Source organism: Rhinoraja longicauda, chromosome 2 (assembly GCF_053455715.1).
Source record: "Rhinoraja longicauda isolate Sanriku21f chromosome 2, sRhiLon1.1, whole genome shotgun sequence".
Taxonomy (NCBI): Eukaryota; Metazoa; Chordata; class Chondrichthyes; order Rajiformes; family Arhynchobatidae; genus Rhinoraja; species Rhinoraja longicauda.
The window spans coordinates 93021017-93043452 of record NC_135954.1 but is presented as its reverse complement, the minus strand read 5'-3'; the positions used below and the strand labels follow the sequence as shown (position 1 = coordinate 93043452).

Sequence of the window (22436 nt, the reverse complement as noted above, 5' to 3'; positions counted from 1 at the left end):
AAAGAGGACATAGGTTTAAAGTGAGAGGGGCAAGAATTAATTCAAACCTGAAGGGCATCTTTTTCACTCCAAGGGTGGAGGGTATATGAAACAATCTGCCAGAGGAGGTAGTTTATTGTCACGTGTACCAAGGTACAGTGAAAAGCTTTTGTTGCGTGCTAACCAGCCAGCAGAAGACAATACATGATTACAATCGAGCCGTCCACAGTGTACGGCAGATACCATAACAACATTGAAAAGACACTTGGACGTGTACATGCAGAAACAAGGAACTGCAGATGCTGGTTTACACAAAAGGACACAAAGTGCTGGAGCAACTCAGCGGGTCAGGCAGCATCTAGGGAGAACATGGACAGAAGACGTTCAAGTTGGGACCCTTCTTCAGACTGACACGGCGGTAGAGTTATTACCTTACAGCGCCAGAGACCCAGGTTCGATCCCAACTACGGGTGCTGTCTGTACGGAGTTTATATGTCCTCCCTGTGACCTGTGTGGAATTCCTCCAGGTGTTCCAGCTTCCCCCCACGCTCCAAAGGCATATAGGTTTGTTGGTTAATTGACTTGCTATAATCGTAAATTGTCCCCAGTGTTTGTAGAATAGTGTAAGTGTGCGGGGATCGCAGGTCGGCGTGGACTCAGCGAGCCGAAGGGCCTGTTTCCGCACTGTATCTCTAAAGGGCCTGTCCCATTTAGGCGATTTTTTAGGTGACTGCCAGCGACTGTCAAAGTCGTAGCAGATTGCCGAAGTTTTCTTTCACCCTCTGACAATGACCACGACAATGCTGCGTCAGGTCGATACAAGTGACTTTGTTTGTGAAACTAGCACCTGGCTAAGAGATTACACCGTCTTCGGAAACATCGCGAAATTCCCACGCTTACCAATGCTTCTCCGGCGTCCTAATTTTCGCTGAAATCACTGACAAGTCTGTAATTACTTGAGAGTTTTGAGATATAACATCTTGCCCGGGTTACTTGAAAACCAAACTTCACGGTAACAAGGCATAAACTGGATTGACTTCCAGTTTACTCATAGCAGTATTAAGAAATTTAATTTTAAACGTGGTTAAATGGATTTTTGTGCAAGTGTGGGCATTCTTTGAAAATGTACGGGAGATGCATATCTGGATTCTGGGTTGCATATCTGGGTTGAGAGCCTACTTTAAAAGTAATGGCTGATGGCCATAAACATCGCAAAATTCCCACGCTTACCTGACCGTCAAACTGTTGCCTCCAATCTACCTGCCAAATGTCCTGACGGTAAATAAATTGGTTAAACACAAGTATTTATTGGTATCTTCAAATGACTTTACTTAATTTCATATTACGGGCTTCTAAATGCATCTGCGACAACCTAGCAAACCTGGGGACAGCATGCGACAGCGCCCGCAATAAGCAACGATACCTGGCGACAAGCCAGCTGTCGCCGAGAAATTTCAATCCGGTTGATTTCTCAGCGACGCGCCGAGATCCACTACGATTCTTGGAAGACTCCTCATGATCATGCCCGCGACACCCCGGCAAACTGTCGGCGATAGCCTAGTCGCCGGCAGGCGCCTTAAAATTGCCTGTGGGACAGGCCCTTTAACGAAGCTAAGGTACATGGATAGGAAAAGTTTAGAGGGATAGGGACCAAATGCTGGCAAATGGAACTAGCTTGGGTGGGGCATCTTGGCCGGCATGGACGAGTTGGTCCGAAGGGCCTGTTTCTGAGCTGTCTGTCTCTGTGACTCTGTGTGACTGGAAGTGTTTTGTACACAGACAGTAATCAACAGCTGGAGGGTGTTACGGGGAGCACTCATTGAGAACTCGGGCAAAGATGCACTTTGGAAGCAGCCAGGCATTGAAAGACAAAAGGGTCGGCGTTCTGGAAGCAGCACATCAAACAATCGGAAGGATCTTCTTCATTACACATGGGCGCGGATAACGGAACACTCTGGATTAAGGTGGCTGCTGGCGAGCCCAGCTAATGGATGTGTTACCGGCAGAACGTGACAGGTCCGGAGATATCAATGTGGGCCGTAATGTTTGCATTTATATCCAAGAATGTCCGGATATCTTGTGAGTCAGGCGACATTCCAGTGTCTCCCAGAGGGTTCGTTGGTGGATGCTCATATCCATCACGATAGCAAGTGGTTTGGAAAGAGTCCATGGGACAGCATTGTGGCCTCATGTCACAGTGTGTCTGCCTGTTTGTAACTTAGAGATGTTAGTAATGGAATGTTTCTGATTTTGTGTGTGTGTTCGAGTGTGTATATTGTGTGTGTGTGTGTGTGTGTGTGTGGTGTGTGTGCGCGCGCATGTGTGCATATTGTGTGCGTGTGTGTGTGCATATCGTGCATGTGTGTGCATGCACGTGTGTATGTGTGCATATTGTGTGTGTGCATATCGTGTACGTGTGTGCATGCGTGTTGGTGCAAATCATGTGCACGTGCGTATTCTGCATTTGTGTGTGTGTGTACACATGTGTTTGTATGCATATCGTGTATGTGTGCGTTCACATCATGTGTATGTGCATGTGTATACGCATCATGCGTGTGCGTGTGCATGTGTGCTCTGTGTGTGGACTAGAGGAGTGTAGCTTTAAGGCGAGAGGGGCAAAGTTTAAAGGAGATGTGCGGGGCAAGTTTTTATACGCAGAGAGTGGTGCGTGCGCGGAACATGCTTCCAGGGGTGGTGGTGGAGGCAGATACAATACCAGCATCTGCAGTTCCTTCTTACACAGATACGATTGTAGTGTTTAAGAGGCTTACAGGCACATGGATATGCAGGGAATGGAGGGACATGGATCACATGCAGGCAGAGGAGATTAGATTATCTTGGTATCTTGTAGACCAAAGGGCCCATTCCTGTGCTGACCTGGTCTATGGTATTTGTATTTGTGTTTGTGTGTGTCCGTTTGTCTGTTGGCTGATCTACATTGGCTCTCCCTTTATCCTTAGTTGAGTTTAGTTTATTGTCACATGTACCGAGGTACAGTGAAAAGCTTTTGTTGCGTGCTAACTAGTGAATACACGATTACAATTGAGTCATTGACAGTGTACAGATACATGACAAGGGAATAACAATTAGTGCAAGATAAAGTCCGATCAAAGATAGTCCGAGCGCCTCCAATGAGATAGGTATTAGTTCAGGAATGCTCTCTAGTTGTTGGTAGGATGGTTCATTTGCCTGATAACATCTGGGAAGAAACTGTCCCTGAATCTGGAGGTGTGCGTTTTCACTAACAATAGACAATAGACAATAGGTGCAGGAGTAGGCCATTCAGCCCTTCGAGCCAGCACCGCCATTCAATGCGATCATGGCTGATCACTCTCAATCAGTACCCCATTCCTGCCTTCTCCCCATACCCCCTCACTCTGCTATCCTTAAGAGCTCTATCCAGCTCTCTCTTGAAAGCATCCAACGAACTGGCCTCCACTGCCTTCTCAGGCAGAGAATTCCACACCTTCGCCACTCTCTGACTGAAAAAGTTCTTCCTCATCTCCGTTCTAAATGGCCTACCCCTTATTCTTAAACTGTGGCCCCTTGTTCTGGACTCCCCCAACATTGGGAACATGTTTCCTGCCTCTAATGTGTCCAATCCCCTAATTATCTTATATGTCTCAATAAGATCCCCCCTCATCCTTCTAAATTCCAGTGTATACAAGCCCAATCGCTCCAGCCTTTCAACATACGACAGTCCCGCCATTCCGGGAATCAAGCTAGTGAACCTACGCTGCACGCCCTCAATAGCAATAACAGTCTGAAGCAGTCGGAAACTGAGGCGAAGGGCGTGTTTCCATGTTGTATCTCTAATCTACAGTCTAAAGAAGGAGACCCAAACTGCTTCCCTGCCATGGTTTACAAGGCAACTGATTGCATCGTCCCATAACTGCACCAATTAGCTCCTGAGCCCCGCGGGAGGCTTCTCACCAACGCAAGAGGCTGATTCAAGACTTGCTCTCCGTCTTTCCGCTGGAGGATGAGTCTCAAGTGTGATTACTGCGACCGTTTAATGAGGGCGCTCTGTGGTGTTGCCATGGCAACACAGTCAACTGGGCGCAATAAAGAAATGGCCGCACTTCCGCCTAGATACTCACAGGAAAACACCCACTTAGACCAAGCACAGACACAAGCTTCACAAACCTCGAGCATTTGGGTGATGAATCTAGTTTTGTTTGAGTTTAGTTTACTGTCATGTGTACCGAGGTACAGTGAAAAGCTTTTGTTGCATGCTAACCAATCAACGGAAAGACTGTACATAATTACAAGTGAGAAGGAATGGGTGACGTTTCGGGTCGAGACCCTTCTTCTCGACCCGAAACGTCACCCATTCCTTCTCTCCGTGTGATGCTGCCTGACCTGCTGAGTTACTCCAGCATTTTGTGAAATAAATACCTTCGATTTGTACCAGCATCTGCAGTTATTTTCTTACAATACATAATTACAATCAAGCCGTCCACAATATACAAATCCATGATAACGGGAATAACGTTTAGTGCAAGATAAAGTCCAGCAAAGTCCGGTCAAAGGTAGTCCGAAGGTCACCAATGAGGTAGGTAATGGATCAGGACTGCTCTCTAGTTGTTGATATAATGGTTCAGTTGCCTGACAACAGCTGGGAAGAAACTGTCCCTGAATCTGGAGGTGTGCGTTTTCACACTTCTGTACCTCTTGTCTGATGGGAGAGGGGAGTAGAGGGAGTGACCGGGAGGATCCCATTGAAACCTACCGAACAATGAAAGTCCGATAATATGGTGGATGTGGAGAGGATGGTTCCACTAGTTATAGTCTAGGACCAGAAGCCAAAGCCTCAGAATAAAAGAACGAAAGTTTAGAATGGAGATGAGGTGGAACTTCTTTGGGCAGAGGATGGTGAATCTGTGGAATTAATTGCCACATATGGCTGTGGAGGCAAGTCTTTGTGTATTTTAAAGAAAATATTTATAGGTTCTTGATTAGTAAAGGCATCAAAAGATATGAGGAGCAGGCAGGAGAATGGGGTTGAGAGGGAAAAATAGATCGGAGATGATCGAATGGTGGAAGGGACTCGATGGGTTGAATGGCCTAATTCTGCTCCTATGTCTTATGGGCGCTGCCATAAGCTTGCCAATGGTTCTTCAACAAGATCTTCTAAACCGACCGGCTCCACCCTCGAAAGGAACAAGGGCCGTGTGCTGTGGGATGACCTCCACCACAAGTTTCCTCGCTGCAAAACACAAACCCAGCCAGCTTGGAAATTCCTTCATCATCATAAGGTCAATCTTCTTGGCCATCCTTCCTATCAGCAGTGTGACAGTACAAAGAAAGGCCAATGGTATATTGGTCTTTATTGAATTGAATTGAGTTGAAAGATACAGCATGGAAACAAGCTGAAGATAGACACAATTGCTGGAGTAACTCAACGGGACAGGCAGCATCTCTGGAGAGAAGGAAGGGGTGACATTTTGGGTTGAGATCCTTCTTTAGACTCAAGTCACATGGCCCACCGAGTCCACACTGACCATCGATCACCCGGTCACATTAGTTTTATGTTATCCCACTTTCACATCTACTCCCTACACACGAGGAGCATAGGCCAATTAACCTACAAACCCGCACGTCTTTGGGATGTGTGAGGAAACCGGAGGACCTGGTGGAAACCCACGAGGTCACAGGGAGAACGTGCAAACTCCACAGAGACAGCACCCAAGATCAGGATCGATCCCAGGTCTCTGGCATTGTTAGGCAGTAGCTCAACCAGCTGTGCCACTGTAGCACAAGAGGATTTGAGTTCCATAGGTTCAAATAGTCAGAGAGCTATACAGCCTTTTGGCCCACTTTGTCCATGCTGATCCAGATGTCATACTGAGCTAGAATCATTTGCCCGCATTAGCCCATATCCCTTTAAACCCTTACTACCCATTTATCCGTTCAAATGCCTTCTAAAAGTTGTAATTGATCTGACCTCCTATCTACCACATTGGGGAACTATGAACAACTTTTAATCAGATGTCATCGGACTTTATCTTATGCTAAATGTTGTACCCTTCATCTTTTATCTGTGCATGGAGCCACTGTGGATGGCTTCATTGTAATCATGTGTAGTCTTTTCTTTGACTGGATAGCATGCAAACAAAAGCTTTTCACTGTACCTCGCTCGGTACACGTGACAACAATAAATAAACCAAACTAAACTTCTATAGCATGCTCTGACATCTCGTTCCGGATACGCACTGCCCTCTGAGTGATAAAGTTACCCCCGAGGTCCTCCTTAGATCTCTTCCATCTCATCTTGTGCTTGTGCCATCTACTTTATGGATCCTCTGCCCTGGGAGACTAAAGACATCTTCCTGAACATATTCACGCCTTGCTGAGACTGAACCTGGAATATTACTGGTCAGAGTCATGCAGCACAGAAACATGCCCTTGGGCCCACCACATCCATGCTGCCCTTTTTGCCCTTCTGCATTAAAGTTTGACAAGCAAGTCAACGCTGTGGTAAAAGCCAGCTTCTTCCAGCTTCGTACCATAGCTAAAATCAAACCATTCCTCCAATTTGATGACATTGAAAAAATCATCCACGCATTCATTGCCTCCCTCCTAGACTACTGCAACTCCCTATACACTGGGATCAGCCAATCATCCCTGTCCCGCCTGCAATTGGTCCAAAACGCCGCAGCGAGACTCCTGACGGGTGCCAGTAAAAGGGACCACATCACCCCGATTCTGGCCTCTCTCCACTGGCTCCCAGTACGGTACAGAATCAACTTCAAGCTCCTCCTATTCACGTATAAAGCCCTAAACGCCCCCCCCCCCCCCCCATATCAAAAATCTTCTAACCCACCACTCTATCTCCAAGTCCCTCAGGCCGGCCGACTTGGGGCTACTGACTATCCCGCGGTCTAGGCTTAAGCTCAGGGGTGACCGCGCTTTTGCGGTTGCAGCTCCTAGACTGTGGAACAGCATCCCTCTCCCCATCAGAACTGCCCCCTCCATCGACTCCTTTAAGTCCAGGCTCAAAATCTATTTCTACTCCCTGGCGTTTGAGGCCCTCTGAGGGGGCGCTGTGAACTGTTTATGTATGTGCTGTTATGTTTGTGTGCCATTGTATGTTCGTTTCTTAGTACCTGAACTGATGTACAGCACTTTGGTCAACGTGGGTGGTTTTTAAATGTGCTATACAAATAAAATTGACTTGACTTGACTTGACTTGACTTCTACACTAATCCCTTTTGCCCTCTTTAAGACCATAGCCTTCAATTATCTGCATTTTTTAATTTCTGCCAAAATGCCATTCAAAATGAGTGATGCAGATATAGTGTTGCTGCCTTGCAGCGCCAGAGTCCGGGCTCGATCTTGACCAAGGGTGCTCACTGTATGGAGTTTGCACATTCTCCCTGTGACCGTGTAGCTTTTCTTCAGGTGCTCCAGTTTCCTCCCGCACTCCAGAGATGTACAGGTTTGTAGGTTAATTGGCTGTGGTAAAAAGTGTAGATTGCCCCTGGTGTGCAGGATAGTGTTAGTGTATGGGGGGTGATCGTTGATTGTCTTGGACCCGGTGGGGCAAAGGGCCTGTTTCCACGCTGTATCTCTAAACAAAACTAAATTAAAGGGTATAACGTTTAGTGCAAGATAAAGTCCGGTAGAGTCCAATTAAAGATAGTTCGAAGGTCCCCAATGAGGTAGATGGGAGGTTTAAAAGGCGTTTGGACAGGTACGTGGATAAGATGAAATACGGGCAGTTGGGATTAACACCTTTGGGGCATCTTGGTCATCATTGGCAAGTTGGGGCGAAGGACTATGGCTTTATGACTCTATAACAAGTGTGAGCAAAAAATGAGCTTATAGCTATTCCACGCATCCAGAGTCAGTGGGTGGCAGGATTGAAAATTGATACCGCTGATCAGAACAAGTGTTAATTTGATTTCATGCTGACTGAATGTTGACTAGCTAAAGAGCTAATTGGAAACTCAGCAAAGAGACCAGCAAAGGCCAGGAGCAGGAAGGCATCACATTATCGCCAGAGGCCTCTTAAGTTTGAGAATGGTGTTGAACTATGTACTTTCCCCAGCATTGACTCCATTTAACAAGTCGTATAATCTGATGAAGTTACTTTAGGTTTACTGTGTAGGAAAGGACTGCACATGCTGGTTTATACTGAAGATAGATATAAAATGCTAGAAATAACATGCTATCCAAACAGATCTGATACACCATACATAGATACAATCAGTTCAAACTCAAGTACAATAGGGAGAGCAAAGAGGAGATAAAGATTGCACAATATAGTTCTCAGCATTGTAGCGCACCAATTCCATAGACAAAGACCAATGTCTGCAATGGGGTTCATAAGTCATAGGAGCAGAATAAGGCCATTCGGCCCATGGAGTTGACTCCACCATTCAATTATGGCTGATCTATCTTTCCCTCTCAACCCCATTGAGAGGAGTTGGCTGCGCCTAACGGCTGCGGCTCTCTGGCAGTCTGTTTGTCTTTTTTTCTTTTTTTTTGTTTGTGTCGGTGTTGGGATGGTTTTTGTTTCTGTTTTTGGCTGTGTATGTGTGGGGGGGGGGGTGGGTGTGTTGGGGGGGGGGGTGGGGCGGGGGAAACCTTTCTTTTATTAGGTCTCTTCCCCGGGGCGCAGCTCGCCCGCGGGGCCTTCCATCGCCCGGCGCGGCTCGGCCGCTGGACTTAACATCGCCGACGCGGCTCGGCCGCGGGACGTTTCAGTGCCCGGTGCGGCTCGGCCGCGGGACGTTTCAGTGCCCGGTGCGGCTCGGCCGCGGGACATTTCAGTGCCCGGTGCGGCTCGGCCGCGGGACGTTTCAGTGCCCGGTGCGGCTCGGCTGCGGGACGTTTCAGTGCCCGGTGCGGCTCGGCTGCGGGACTTAACATCGCCGGTGCGGCTCGGCTGCGGGACGTTTCAGTGCCCGGTGCGGCTCGGCCGCGGGACGTTTCGGTGCCCGGTGCGGCTCGGCCGCTGGACTTAACATCGCCCGGTGCAGCTGCGGGACGTTTCAGTGCCCGGGGCGGCTCGGCCGGGGGGCCTTCCATCCCCTTGCGGGGGCTGTGCGTGTCGGTTGCCTCGGTAGGGGTCGAGCTGTCTGTCCGTGGGTGCGGGGGGAGGAGAGGGGAAGTTTTGTTGCCTCCATCACAGTAACATAACATAACATAACTTTATTGTCACTCGGCACAACACCGAGCGAAATTTCAGCAGTCACACAAAACACAGCAGTGAGGGGGTGTTTGGAGTCACTGTGATGGATGTTTGTGTTGGGGTCGTGTGTCCTGTGTTCTTTTCTTTTTTTGCTGTGACTGCTGAAATTTCGTTCGGTGTTGTGCCGAGTGACAATAAAGTTTTGTTATGTTATGTTATGTTATGTTATGTTATTCTCCTGCCTTCTCCCCATAACCCTTGACACACATACTAATCAAGAATTTGTCAATCGCCACCTTAAAAACACCCAGTGTCAGCCTCCACAGCCATCCGGGGCAATGAATTCTACAGATACGCCACCCTCTGACGAAAGAAATTCCTCCTCATCTTTCTCAAGCACTCACCCCACACACTGGCACTGTCCTACACACCAGGTACAATTTACAGAAGCTAATTAATCTGTAAAACTGTATGTCTTTGGAGAGTGGGAGGAAACTGAAGCACCTGGGGAAAACATGCGCGGTCACAGGGAGAACGTACAAACTCCGCACAGACGACACCTGTGATCAGAATCAAACCCGGGTCTCTGGCACTGTAAGGGCAGCAACTCTACCACTGTGCCACTGTGCCGCCCAAATTTACATCTGAACTTAATCAGGGATTGTCTTTATGCACGCCAATAATCTTTTGACGTATATGCAAAAAAAATGTATTTCAGTGCACCTTTGGCACACTAGGCAGTAAAAGAATCATTGAACCACTGAACCATTGAGTGAGACCTCTGTCCGATACGCTCCAGGCTCAGTGATCGGCTACTGGGCACCAGGAAAATTCCAACCTGAATTCAATCCCTAGATGGTAATCCTCTGGAATCTTGTTTATGCACTGCACTGGGATGGACAACATAGTGGCCTTGTGCCAGATTCCACCAACAGAGGAAGGCAGAAGCCGTTGTTAGGAATTCCAGAGGCAGTCACGACTGGTTTCCAGCTCTGTGCCAAACACATGCCTGCACGCAGGCTTAATTCATTCCACTTTGAAATGCACGGAATTATGTTCTTTATCATTCCTTTTTTCTATTCAGCGACGCCGCCCCAACCACCTTAATTTGGTGGAACAAAGATAAAAGTGCCGGACGTGGCAACAGGATTGGCGTCTATGATTGGTTGTTTCCTTGGCGAAGATGTCAAATTATTGTTCACCTCGAACCGACCCGTCCAGTTAAACCGTCTCATCTCCAAATGTATTTATAACTTATAAATGGATAACCTTTGAATATGGGCCAGCAGTTTTTCTCTTCAGTTCAAGGCAACTGGGTTCTCGGGGAGGTAGCCAAGAGGGGGCTGGTGAAGATGGCTACATCCACATTTGAAAAGCATCTAGACAGTTTACGTACACCTCCTCTAACCTCATCTACTGCATCCAGTGATCCCGATGTGGCCTCCTCTACATCGCAAGACCAAGCGTAAACTCGGCAACCGTTTTGCTGAAAACATGCGCTCGCTCCGCCAAGGCCTACTGTATCTCCAGGTTGCCAAACATTTCAATTCCTCTTCCCATTCCCACACTGACCCTTCTGTCCTGGGCCACCTCCTTTGTGTGAGTGAAACCACACACAAATTGGAGGAACAGCGCCTCAATTTCCGCTTGGGTAGGTTACAACGCAGCGATATGAATATTGAAATCTCCAAATTTAGGTAACCTCTAACCCCTCCCCTCCCCCCCCCTACTTTCTTCCACCCCACCCCCTCCCCAATGTCCCACCTGGATGTACCTATTTCCCCTCCCCCCTCCTTCCGCTTCCCCTTCGCTTACATTCCTTCCTCTGGCTTCACAATTCACAACCCTTCAATCCTTTTGTCTCACACCTATTTTAATTTCTGACATTGGTTTCAAACCATCTGCCTATCCAAAATCCACTCACCTCAGTTCACCTATTACCTGCCATGCTTTGCCCTGTCTCTTCTCTCTCCCAGCTTCTTTCCACCTTACCCCCCACCCCCACCCCCCACACCCACAATCAGCGTGAAAAGGATTCCAGATCCAAAACGTCGCCTATCCATGTTCTGCAGAGACTTACTGAGTTACTCTCGTACTTTGTGTCTTTTTTTTTAGACAACCACCTGAATTGGCAAGGCAAAGAAAGCTATGGATCAAACAGGACTCAAACAGATAAATGTAATGGTCTGCATGGATACGATGGGCCGAAGGGCCTGCTCACGTGGATTGTTTTCTCTGGAACAATGGCGGTTGACAGGAGACCCGAGAGAAGTATATAAAAATTATGAGAGGCATAGATAGGGTAGACAGCCAGAAGCTTTTTCTCAGGATGGAAAAAATCAAATACTAGAGGGCATAGTTTTAAGGTGAGAAGGGGAAAGTTTAAAGGAGATGTGCGGGGGAAGTTTTTTTACACAGAGGGTGGTGAGTGCTTGTAACATGCTGCCAGGGGTGGTGCATGAAGCAGGTATGTTAATGGCATTTAAGAGAATTATGGATAAGCACATGTGTAGGAAAATAATTGCAGATGCTGGTACAAATCGAAGGTATCACAAAATGCTGGAGTAACTCAGCAGGTCAGGCAGCATCTCAGGAGAGAAGGAATGGGTGATGTTTCAGGTCGAGACCCTTCTTCAGACTGATGTCAGGGGGGCAGGACAAAGAAAGGATATAGGTGGAGACAGGAAGACAGTGGGAGAACTGGGAAGGGGGAGGGGAAGAGAGGGACAGAGGAACTATCTAAAGTATGAGAAGTCAATGTTCATACCGCTGGGCTGTAAGCTGCCCAAGCAAAATATGAGGTGCTGTTCCTCCAATTTGCAGTGGGCCTCACTATGACAATGGAGGAGGCCCATGACAGAAAGGTCAGACTGGGAGTGGGAGCGGGAGTTAATGTGCTCAGCCACCAGGAGATCATGTTGGTTAAGGCGGACTGAGCGAAGGTGTTGAGCGAAACGATTGTCGAGCCTGTGTTTGGTCTCGCCGATGTAGAGAAGTTGACATCTGGTGCCGATCATGGATACGTAGAGAATGGAGGAATGGATTGTGAAGGGCGGATAAGCTTTGGTCTTGCATCATGTTCGGCACAGACATTGTGGGCCGACGGGCCTTTTTCTGTGTCGTACTATTCTATGTTTTAATTTTCCTCTTCAGTTGATGGCAAGAGGGACCGGGGGGGGGGGGGGGTGGTCTTGATGAGGTGGTGAACGTGGTGAACTCCAGAATGTAAGATACACCTAGACAACCACTTGAATTGGCAAGGCGGAGAAGGCTATGGACCAAATGCATGTAAATGGGACTCAAACAGATAAACGCATGGGTCAGCATGGACATGGTGGGCCAGAGGACCATGTTTATGTGCTGTATGACTCAATGACTTTAAAGTTTAATTGCAGTTGGATGCAGATTTCCAGAGACCTGTCCACATTTGGAGTATATCGTGTCCAGATCTGCTTCCTACATTAGTGGGCGGCACAGTGGCGCAACGGGTAGAGCTGCTGCCAGAGATCTGGGTTCGATCCTGACCTCAGGTGCTGTCTGTGCGGACTTTGCACGTTCTCCCTGTGACTGCTTGGGTTTCATCCGGGTGCTCCGGTGTCCTCCCACATCCCAAAGTCGTGCCGGTTTGTGCATTAATTTGCCTCGGTAAATTGCCCTACTGTGGGGGGAGTGGATGGGAAAGTGGGATAACACCAAACTAGTGCACTGGGGTGATCGATGGTCATCGTGGACTCAGTGGGCCGAAGGGCTGCTTTGCATGCTGTATTTTTCAAAATTTTGGAATAAATGTCATAAAACTGAACTGCAGATGTTGGTTTATACCAGAGATACACACAAAATGCTGGAGCAAATCAGCGGGTCAGGCAGCGTCTGAAGAAGGATTATGACCCAAAACGTCACTTATCCATGTTCTCCAGAGATGCTGCCTGACCCGCTGAGTTACTCCAGCAGTTTGTGTCTGACATTTTGGAATAACTCAGCGGGTCAGGCAGCGTCTCTGGAGGACATGGATAGGTGACATTTTGGGTTGGGATCCTTCTTCAGAGTGGAGAGGAGATTCACCAGTATGTTACCTAGATTGGAGGACTTTAGTTATGAGGATAGGCTGGGTTTATTTCCAGTGGAGTGATGGAAGCTGAGAGAGGTACGTAAAGTGTTTGGCGCAAAAAGGACAAATCACGGCCAACGACAGATGACCCCAGGCAAGGAGGTCCCCTGATAGGCCGATGGTTGGTTGGAGATGGTATGAGCCCGAGGGGGATACGTCGTTGTGAACTGTGGAATCAGTTAACCGACTTTTAGTGAAGGAAGACGGGATGGGAGGGGGAAGAGAGAGGGTTGGGGGGAGTGTGGTGTTCGTACAAGTTAGTTTCTGTGCCTGTTTGTCATCTAAGCAACCAAGAACTTGTTTTCTTAGAAGGTGCAAGACCAAGATATAGAACCTAGCACAAGGACAGGCCATTCGGCCCACAATGTCTGTGCTGACCCCTATGCCAAGCATAACTAATGGCATCTGCCTGTACCTGGGCTGTATATCTTCATTCTCTGCTTGCTCATGTATCTGCTTCCACCACCTGCGTACCTGCTTCCACCACCACCCCGGAAGTGTGCTCCACTCACCATGACTCTCCGTGTAAAGATAAAGGCCCCACACATCCCCTTTGAACTATTCCCTCTCAGCTTCAAGCGATGGCCCCTAGTCTTTGAAATTTACACCCTGGAGAAAAATACTCAGACTGTCTGCCCTATCTATGCCTCTCATTTTTTATTAACTTCTATCAACAACCTCTGATGAAAACAATCCACACTTGACTAAATGTGTAGGAAAGAACTGTAGATGCTGGTTTAAATCGAAGGTAGACACAAAAAGGCTGGAATAACAGCAGGGCAGCATTCCTTTCTCTCCAGAGATGCTGCCTGTCCCGCTGAATTACTCCAGCATTTTGTGTCTACCACACTTGACCAAGTTCTCCTTATAGCTCGTCTACTCCAATCCAAGCAGCATTCTGATAAACCTCTTCTGCACCCTCTCCAAAGCCTCCGCGTCCTTCCTGTTATCGGGTGACCGGAGCTGCACGCAATACACCAGATGCTGCCAAACTAACAGTTTATGGAGAAGCGTCCCGACCCGAAACGTCGCCTATCCATGCCCTCCAGGGGTTATGGGGAGAAGGCAGGAACGGGGTACTGATTGAGAATGATCAGCCATGATCATATTGAATGGTGGTGCTGGCTCGAAGGGCCGAATGGCCTCCTCCTGCACCTATTGTCTATTGGCTGTGCCCTCTGGTCCTTGACTCTCCCACGTGGAGACATCCTCTCCACACCCACTCTATCCAGGCCTTTCACTATTCGGTAAGTTTCAATGAGGTCCGCCCTCATCCTTCTAAACTCCAGCGAGCACAGGCACAGTGCTGTAAAGCACCCCTCATACATGAACCCAATCATCCATGGGATCATTCTTGTAAACCTCCTCTGGAAACCACTCAAGCACCAGCACATCCTTCCTCAGATATGGGGCCCAAAACTGCTCACAATACTCCAATCGCGGTCTGACTTATAACGCCTCAGAGGAAACCCCTTTTCCGTCGTGGAGAAGCTGGTTGAAGCATTCGTTTAGTGCCGGCTCTGCAGGTTTCACCTGCACACGCTCCCATTCATAGCGAGAGGTGCAGATGAAAGCATCTGTCAGTCCTCAGATAACACAGCTGCCATTGGGTGTGGGCCTGAGCAAACCCGACCAGACCAGCTGCTTTCTGCACACCCTGCCCTCTCCGTGTCCTGCAATGATACACTGGTGCACTCAAAATGCCGGCCGATCGGCCTCTCTTCAATCTGCCAGGGAATTCTACCGCAGTTTTAGTTTAGCTCAGAGACAGAGCATGGAAGCCGGTCCTTCGGCCCACCGAGTCCACGCCAACCATCGATCACCCGTTCACACTGTTCGGTGAACTTCTGTAACTTTGTCGGTGCCAGGAATGTGGTGACTCTTTGTGCCCTGCACAGGTGAGGACTGCTGTGTGATTTTACCAGGCTGTATGCAAAAAATTAGAGAAATCAATCTTCATACCGCTGGATTGTAAGCTGCCAGGTTGTAAGCTTGTAAACGGTATGAACGTTGATTTCTCTCATTTCAACAAACTCCTGCATCCCCTCCCCCCCCCCCCCCCCCCCCATAGTCATCCTACCAGTTACACTGTTCACATCCTTGAATCCCTCTTGTTGTCACCTCTTCCCCAGCCAACAATGGGCCATTGTGGGCTCCACCCTTCCTTGGTCATCTGCTGTCGGCCCTAATTTGTTCTGGCCTTTTCTCGCCTCCAGTTTATTTCCCGCTCCCCACCCCGCACCTCTAGTTTCAGTCTGTAGAAGGGTTCCGACCCAAAACATGAACTATTCTTTCTCTCCAGAGATGCTGCCTGACCCGCTGAGTTCCTCCAGCACTTTGTGTCTATCTTCAGTGAGCCAGACTCACTCCGTAAACCCATGGGGAGTAAGAACTTGTGTGTTTGCTCCCAGTCTTTCTATTAAAATGTTAGCCACGGATGGGATGACTCAATCATGCCACGGTAACTCTACCTTCTAATTGTGCATTAGCTTCCAAACTCTCAAATTGCCATTAATCTCTCTTTGTAAATGAGCCTCTAACACACACAAATTACTTGGCTCAGCTTGGGCGCTGCAAGCAGTGGAGAAGGCTGGATCACAATGGTTCATAAAGTCTCCACCATTGTGCCGTTGTCATTGTGAAAACACAGCTGCGTGGCTCTATATAGCCCCCGAGGAGCGCAAATATTTGCCCGCTGGCTGCGGCCTGCCTGTGTACAAAGGCAATGCCATGCAAACTAATCTCTCCTCACTCAACAGCGTGCTGGCCATTCGCAGGTCAGTCCCAATGGTTTCAGAACGTCGGCCACGCGTCCCCTTCTGAAATAGATCAGAGGGGACACCACCGGACCCGGAGAGGGGACACCACCGGACCCGGAGAGGGGACACCACCGGACACGGAGAGGGGACACCACCGGACACGGAGAGGGGACACCACCGGACACGGAGAGGGGACACCACCGGACCCGGAGAGGGGACACCACCGGACCCGGAGAGGGGACACCACCGGACCCGGAGAGGGGACACCACCGGACTCGGAGAGGGGACACCACCGGACCCGGAGAGGGGACACCACCGGACCCGGAGAGGGGACACCACCGGACCCGGAGAGGGGACACCACCGGACCCGGAGAGGGGACACCACCGGACTCGGAGAGGGGACACCACCGGACCCGGAGAGGGGACACCACCGGACCCGGAGAGGGGACACCACCGGACCCGGAGAGGGGACACCACCGGACCCGGAGAGGGGACACCACCGGACCCGGAGAGGGGACACCACCGGACCCGGAGAGGGGACACCACCGGACCCGGAGAGGCAACCAAGATGGAGCATTGATGAACTGCCGATGTTGGTTTACAATCTAAAAGCCCAAAGTACACTTCACGCTGCCTCAGAAAGGCAGGAATGAACCCCTAGTCATGTAGCCCACTCCATCACACGGACCAAGTTTCCCACGTGCGTGAAAAGGCGACCAACATAGTCAGACTTGTCCCACCCCCCCCCCCCCCCCGGTCATTCCTTCTTCTCCCCACTCCTAAGAGTGTCAGCCACAGGGAAAGGTGGGACAGACTTGGATTGCTTTCCTCTGCAACGTCGGAGGTTGTGAGGAGACGATAGAGGTTTATATAATCATGTGAGGCAAGGATAGGGTGGACATTCAGAACCTTTTTGCCCAGGGTGAAGATGTCCAACACTATCGGGCATAGCTAGCTGTAAGGTGAGAGGGGGGAAGTTTAATGGAGGTGTGTGGGGAAAGTATTTTTACACAGAGAGTGGTGGGGGACAGCAACACACTGCCAGGATAGTCAGGATGTTTTCCCCAAGGGTGGAAATGTCCAACACTGAAGGGCATAGCTGTAAGGAGAGAGGGAGAAAGTTTAATGGTGATGGGGCCTGGAATGGGTCATTGCCAGGGGTGGTGGTGGAGGTAGATACGATAGTGGCGTTTAAGAGGTTGTAGATAGGCACATGGAAGTGCAGGACAATAGAGGAATATGGATCATGTACAGGCAGTTGGCATTAGTTTAATGGAGTCACATTGGGTACAGACATTGTGGGCCGAAGGGGCCGTTACTGTGCTGTACTCTTCCAAGTTCTATGAGTTCCAATCCTACCATCGAAACTCATTTAATTAAAGAAAGCCAGAATATTTATTGGTAACCAAGGGATAAAGAAACAGGTGCAGAACTTGACCCGTCCACTTCAGGTCCATCTCCTTGCCAAACGCGATGCCGTGTTAAACTAATCTCCTCCGCCTGTCCATTTTGGTATCTGCCTCCACCACCACCACCCCTGGCAGCACGTTCTAGGACTCACCTCCCTCTGTGTCAAAAACATGCCCCGCAAATCTCCTTTAAACTTCGCCCCTTTCACCTTAAGCTATGACCTTGATTCTTTGATATTTACAAAACAGATGTGGTTTTCCTTTTGCCTGTCCAGAGGTTTCAATAACAGAGAATCAAGGTTTATAATGGACGGGCAAGAAGCTGGATCAGATTACTCAACATGTGGGTGGCACGGCAGCGTAGCGGTGGAATTGCTGCCTTGCAGCGCCAGAGACCCGTGTTGACTCCTGACTGCGGGTGCTGTCTGTACGGAGCTGGTACATTCTCCCTGTGACTGCGTGGGTTTTCTCCGGTTTCCTCCCACATGCCAAAGACATGCAGTTTTGTAGGTTAGTTGGCTTCTGTAAATGATCCCTAGTGTGTGCAGGATAGTGCTAGTGTACAGGATGACTGGTCGACATGGTCTCGGTGGGTCAAAGGGCTTGTTTCCATGCTGTATCTATAAACTAAACCAAAACTAAAACCATCTTGGTGATTTGCAAAGTGAAGCTGAAGGGGTGTTTGGACAAATTCTTGGGGCTTCTGTTTCTTGCTCTCTTAGTTCCCAATAAATATTCTGGATTTCTTTCATTAACCGAGTTGCCCTGGTAAGATTTAAACTCGTGTCGCTAGATTACTGATCCAAGTGGCTAGTCTGTCTCTAAGGAGTTTTTTTGCAGGTATTAATGTATTGAACTGTTTTTGTTTATCACACGTTGTCTGTGTGTACTTTGTGCACAGGCTTGCTCTGCTGCTGCTGCAATACGAATTTCATTGCTCCGTCGTGAGTACATATGGCAATGAAACATTCTTGACTCTTGATCTCCAATTTCAGACAATAAGACCATAAGACAGAGGAGCAGAATTAGCCCATTTGGACCATCAGGTCTGCTCCACCGTTCAATCATGATCGATCTATTTTTCCCTCTCAACTCCATTCTCCTGCCTTCTCCCTGTAACCTTTGACACCCTTATCAATCAAGATCCTCTCAATCTCTGCTTTAAAAGTACCCAATGACTTGGCCTCCACCTCCATCTGTGGCAATGAATTATCATATCATATCATATATATACAGCCGGAAACAGGCCTTTTCGGCCCTCCAAGTCCGTGCCGCCCAGCGATCCCCGTACATTAACACACTATCCTACACCCACTAGGGACAATTCCACAGATTCACCACAGATTCCAGACATTCTTCCTCATCTCCATTTTAAAGGTACATCGCTTTAATCGGAGACTGTGCCATCTGGTTCTGGACTTACCCACACTACTGGAAACATCCTCTCCACATCCACTCTATCCAGGCCTTTCATTATTCAGTAGGTTACAATGAGATCCCCCACTCATTCTTCTAAACTCCAATGAGTACAGGCCCAGAGCCGTCAAATGTTCCTCAAACATGAACCAAATCATCCCCAGGATCATTGTTGTAAACCTCCTCTGGACCCTCTCCAATGCCAGTACACCCTTCCTCAGATACGGGGCCAAAAGCTGCTCACTATATTCACCTTATAAATCCTCAGCATGACATCCTCGGATTAATGGTATGAATTAGACATAGAAGAGTTTCATAGCACTATACAGGCCTGAGCCAATCTGACTAGGCCAAGAGAACTTAGGTTCAAGCAACTAAATAAACCTGAACTTAAAAATTCAAGCTGTAGAAACAGTGACTATGAAACCACTGGATTGTTGCAAAAATCCATTCAGATCACTAACCTGGGATCTTTACACAGTTGGGCCTATACATAGTCCAAGATCCGGCTAGACAGGTGGCCAAAAAGGTCTCCTTCATCTAGGGGCAATTAGGGAAATAATACATATTGATAGAGATGTGGGTGGCACGACGACGCAGCGGTAGAATTGCTGCCTTACAGCGCCAGAGGCCTGGATTCGATCCTGACCACGGGTGCTGCCTGAACGGAGTTTGCACATTCTCCCTGTGACCATGTGGGTTTTCTCCAGGTGTTCCAGTTTCCTCCCACACTCCAAAGACATGCATATGTGTAGGTTAATTGACTTCGGGAAACATTATAAATTGTCCCTAGAGGATAGGATCGTGCCGGTCGGCGTGGACTCGATGGGCCAAAGGGCCTGTTTCTGCACTGTATCTCTAAAACAACGACACAAGGAACTGTACTGTAGATGCTTGAGAAAAACACAAAGTGTTGAAGTAACTCAACATCTGCGGAGGGATTGAATAGATAATGATTTGGGTCGGGACCGCACTTCAGAATGTTGATGTATTGCCTGCAACATCCACATCACTCTATGAATGAAGAAAAGTGCAGAGGAGTGAATCTCTTGTCCCCATCCCATGAGGAGAATACATAGGGTGAGTACACACAGTCTTGTACCCAGAGCAGGGGAGTCAAGAACCAGAGGGCATAGGTTTAAGTTTAGTTTAGTTTAGTTTCGTTTAGCGATACAGCGTGCAAACAGGGCCTTTGGCCCACTGAGTCTGCGCCAACGAGCGATCACCCCACACACTAGCGCTATCCTACACACTATGGACAATTTATAATCTCTGCCGAAGCCAATTAACCTACAAACCTGTACGCCTTTGGAGTGTGGTAGGAAACCAGCGCATCGGGGGAAAACCCACGCAGTCGCAGGGAGAACGTACAAACCCCATACAGATGCTACCTGTAGTCAGGATCGAACATGGATCTCTGGAGCTGTAAGGCAGCAGCTCTACCACTGTGCTACCGTGCCGCCAATTTAAGGTGAGATATCTGAACCTGAGAGGCACCTTTTTCACTCAGAGGTTGGTGGTTATATAGAACGTGCTGCCGGAGGAAGTAGTTGGGGCAGGTACACAACAAATTTGAAAATACATTTGGACAGGTACAGGGATAAGTGTATGATTAGATCTATTATTGTCATGTGCATCAGGGTACAGTGAAAAGCTTTGTTTTGCATGCTATCAAAATGGATCAGATACTGTATACTATACAATTAAGTCAAGTACTATAGATAGAGCAAAGGGGGAGATACAGAGTGTTGAATACAGTTCGCACCAGTTCCATGGACAAAGTCAAATGTCCGCAATAGGGTAGAGGTGGATTGGACAGTACCCTAGCTAATGGAAGGACTGTTCATTAGCCTGATCACAGGGGCAAAGAAGCTATTCTTGAGTCCAGTGACCCCACTTTCAATTTTCTGTACCTTCTGCCGGATGGGACCAGGGACAAGAAGGAATGACAATGGTGGACAGACACGGTTTGGATGGGTACGGGCCAAACACGGGCAAATGGGTCGTCATGGACGAGATGGGCAGAAGGGCCTGTAATCGTGCTGTATGACTCTATGACACGGTATCCTCTCCCTCCCAAGGGAAGGTTGGAAGACACTGGGGGACGGGCGTGTCCTTACCTGCTCGTCGACAGCTACTTCGGTGAAGGTGCTCTGCTCCTCGTCCTCACAGGTCTCCAGCTTGGGCTCGATCACCGCGATGGGGACCCCGTCACCCAGCAGGGACTCGGAGCCCGAGCCCTCACTCCGCTTGTGCACCGCCGTGCCGTTGTTCCCCAGCCCGCCCGTCATCCCGTTGCCGTCCTTGCCCTCGCCGTCCGTGCGCTTGTCTGAGCCACCGTGGTTGAGGACGTAGGCAGGGAGCTCCATCACGGTCTTCCCTTCCATGGGAGGCTTAGAGCCCTTGCACTGGTTCTGGAAGAACTCCACCACGGCGCGTTGGACAAACCTGACGCCTCGTTGGATCCTGGCAAAGGCCATCTGGATGTTGTTCATCTCGCCGTCCTCATCCGGAGAGCTCAGGTTGTCCGCGCTGAAAGAACTTAGGAGCAAGGCCAGGAAGAGGTTCAGCACCTGGAAGAACGAGCGGGGCATTAATGGCCAGTTCATCATGGCCTCAAATTACTTATCAAATAGTGAAAGGCCTGGATACAATGAGTGTGGAGAGGATGTTTCCACTAGTGGGAGAGTCTAGAACCAGAGGGCACAGCCTCAGAATAAAAGGATGTGCCTTTAGAAAAGAGATGAGGAGGAATTTCTTTAGTCAGAGGGTGGCGAATCTGTGGAATTCATTGCCATGGACAGCTGTGGAGGCCAAGTCTTTGGGTATTTTTAAGGCGGAAATTGACAGATTCTTGATTAGTAAGGGTGTTAGCGGTTATAGAGAGAAGGCAGGAGAATGGGTTTGAGAGGGAAAGATAGATCAGCTAGGAACAGATGATGGGCCAAATGGCCTAAATCTGTTCCTAAAACTTATGAACTTATGAAATGCCGCTGGATTTGTGTGTGTCAAAGATCAAGGGGCATTGGAGAGAACTTCTGGTGCAGCAGAAAAGTTGCTGCCTTACAGCGCCAGAAATCAAGATCCAAGATGGCCCCCGTGCTAGGCGACTCTGTGTTCTAGTCACAGAAGTCCATCTGCAATCACGCATTACAATCATTTCACTCATTTAAAACTCTCCTCCAACTCTACTCCTTGGACTATCTTTAATCGAACTTTACTGGACTTTATCTTGCACTAAATATTATTCCCGTTATCCTGCATCTGTACACTGTGGACAGCTTGATTGCAATCATGTATAGACTTTCCACTGACTGGATAACACTCAACAAAAAAAGTTTTCCACTGTATTTCAGTACACGTGACAATAAGCTAAACTAACCTAAACTAAACCCGGCTTCGATCCTAACTATGGTTGCTGCCTGTACAAAGTTTTTATATTCTCCATGTGACCGTGTGGGTTTCCTCCCACACTCCAAAGACGTGCAAGTTTGTAGGTTAATTGGCCGCTGGCCAAAGAATGAAAAGAACAAATCAACGCCAGCAACAATGATCAAGGAAAGGTGGAGCCCACAATGGTCCATTGTTGGCTATGGAGAAGGAGATAAACGAGGAGATACCAACAG

General features: G+C 48.6%; 1 protein-coding gene across 1 annotated transcript in view; it reads right to left on the bottom strand.

The window, feature by feature from the left end:
• The window catches only part of LOC144607404 (sodium channel protein type 1 subunit alpha-like), a 207613-nt gene that overhangs the window by 69115 nt on the left and 116062 nt on the right, over positions 1-22436 (bottom strand). The window contains exon 16 of the mRNA XM_078424239.1: positions 20931-21383. Within this exon, the coding sequence (XP_078280365.1) occupies positions 20931-21383 (453 nt within the window). The remainder of the gene's footprint in view (positions 1-20930; positions 21384-22436) is intronic.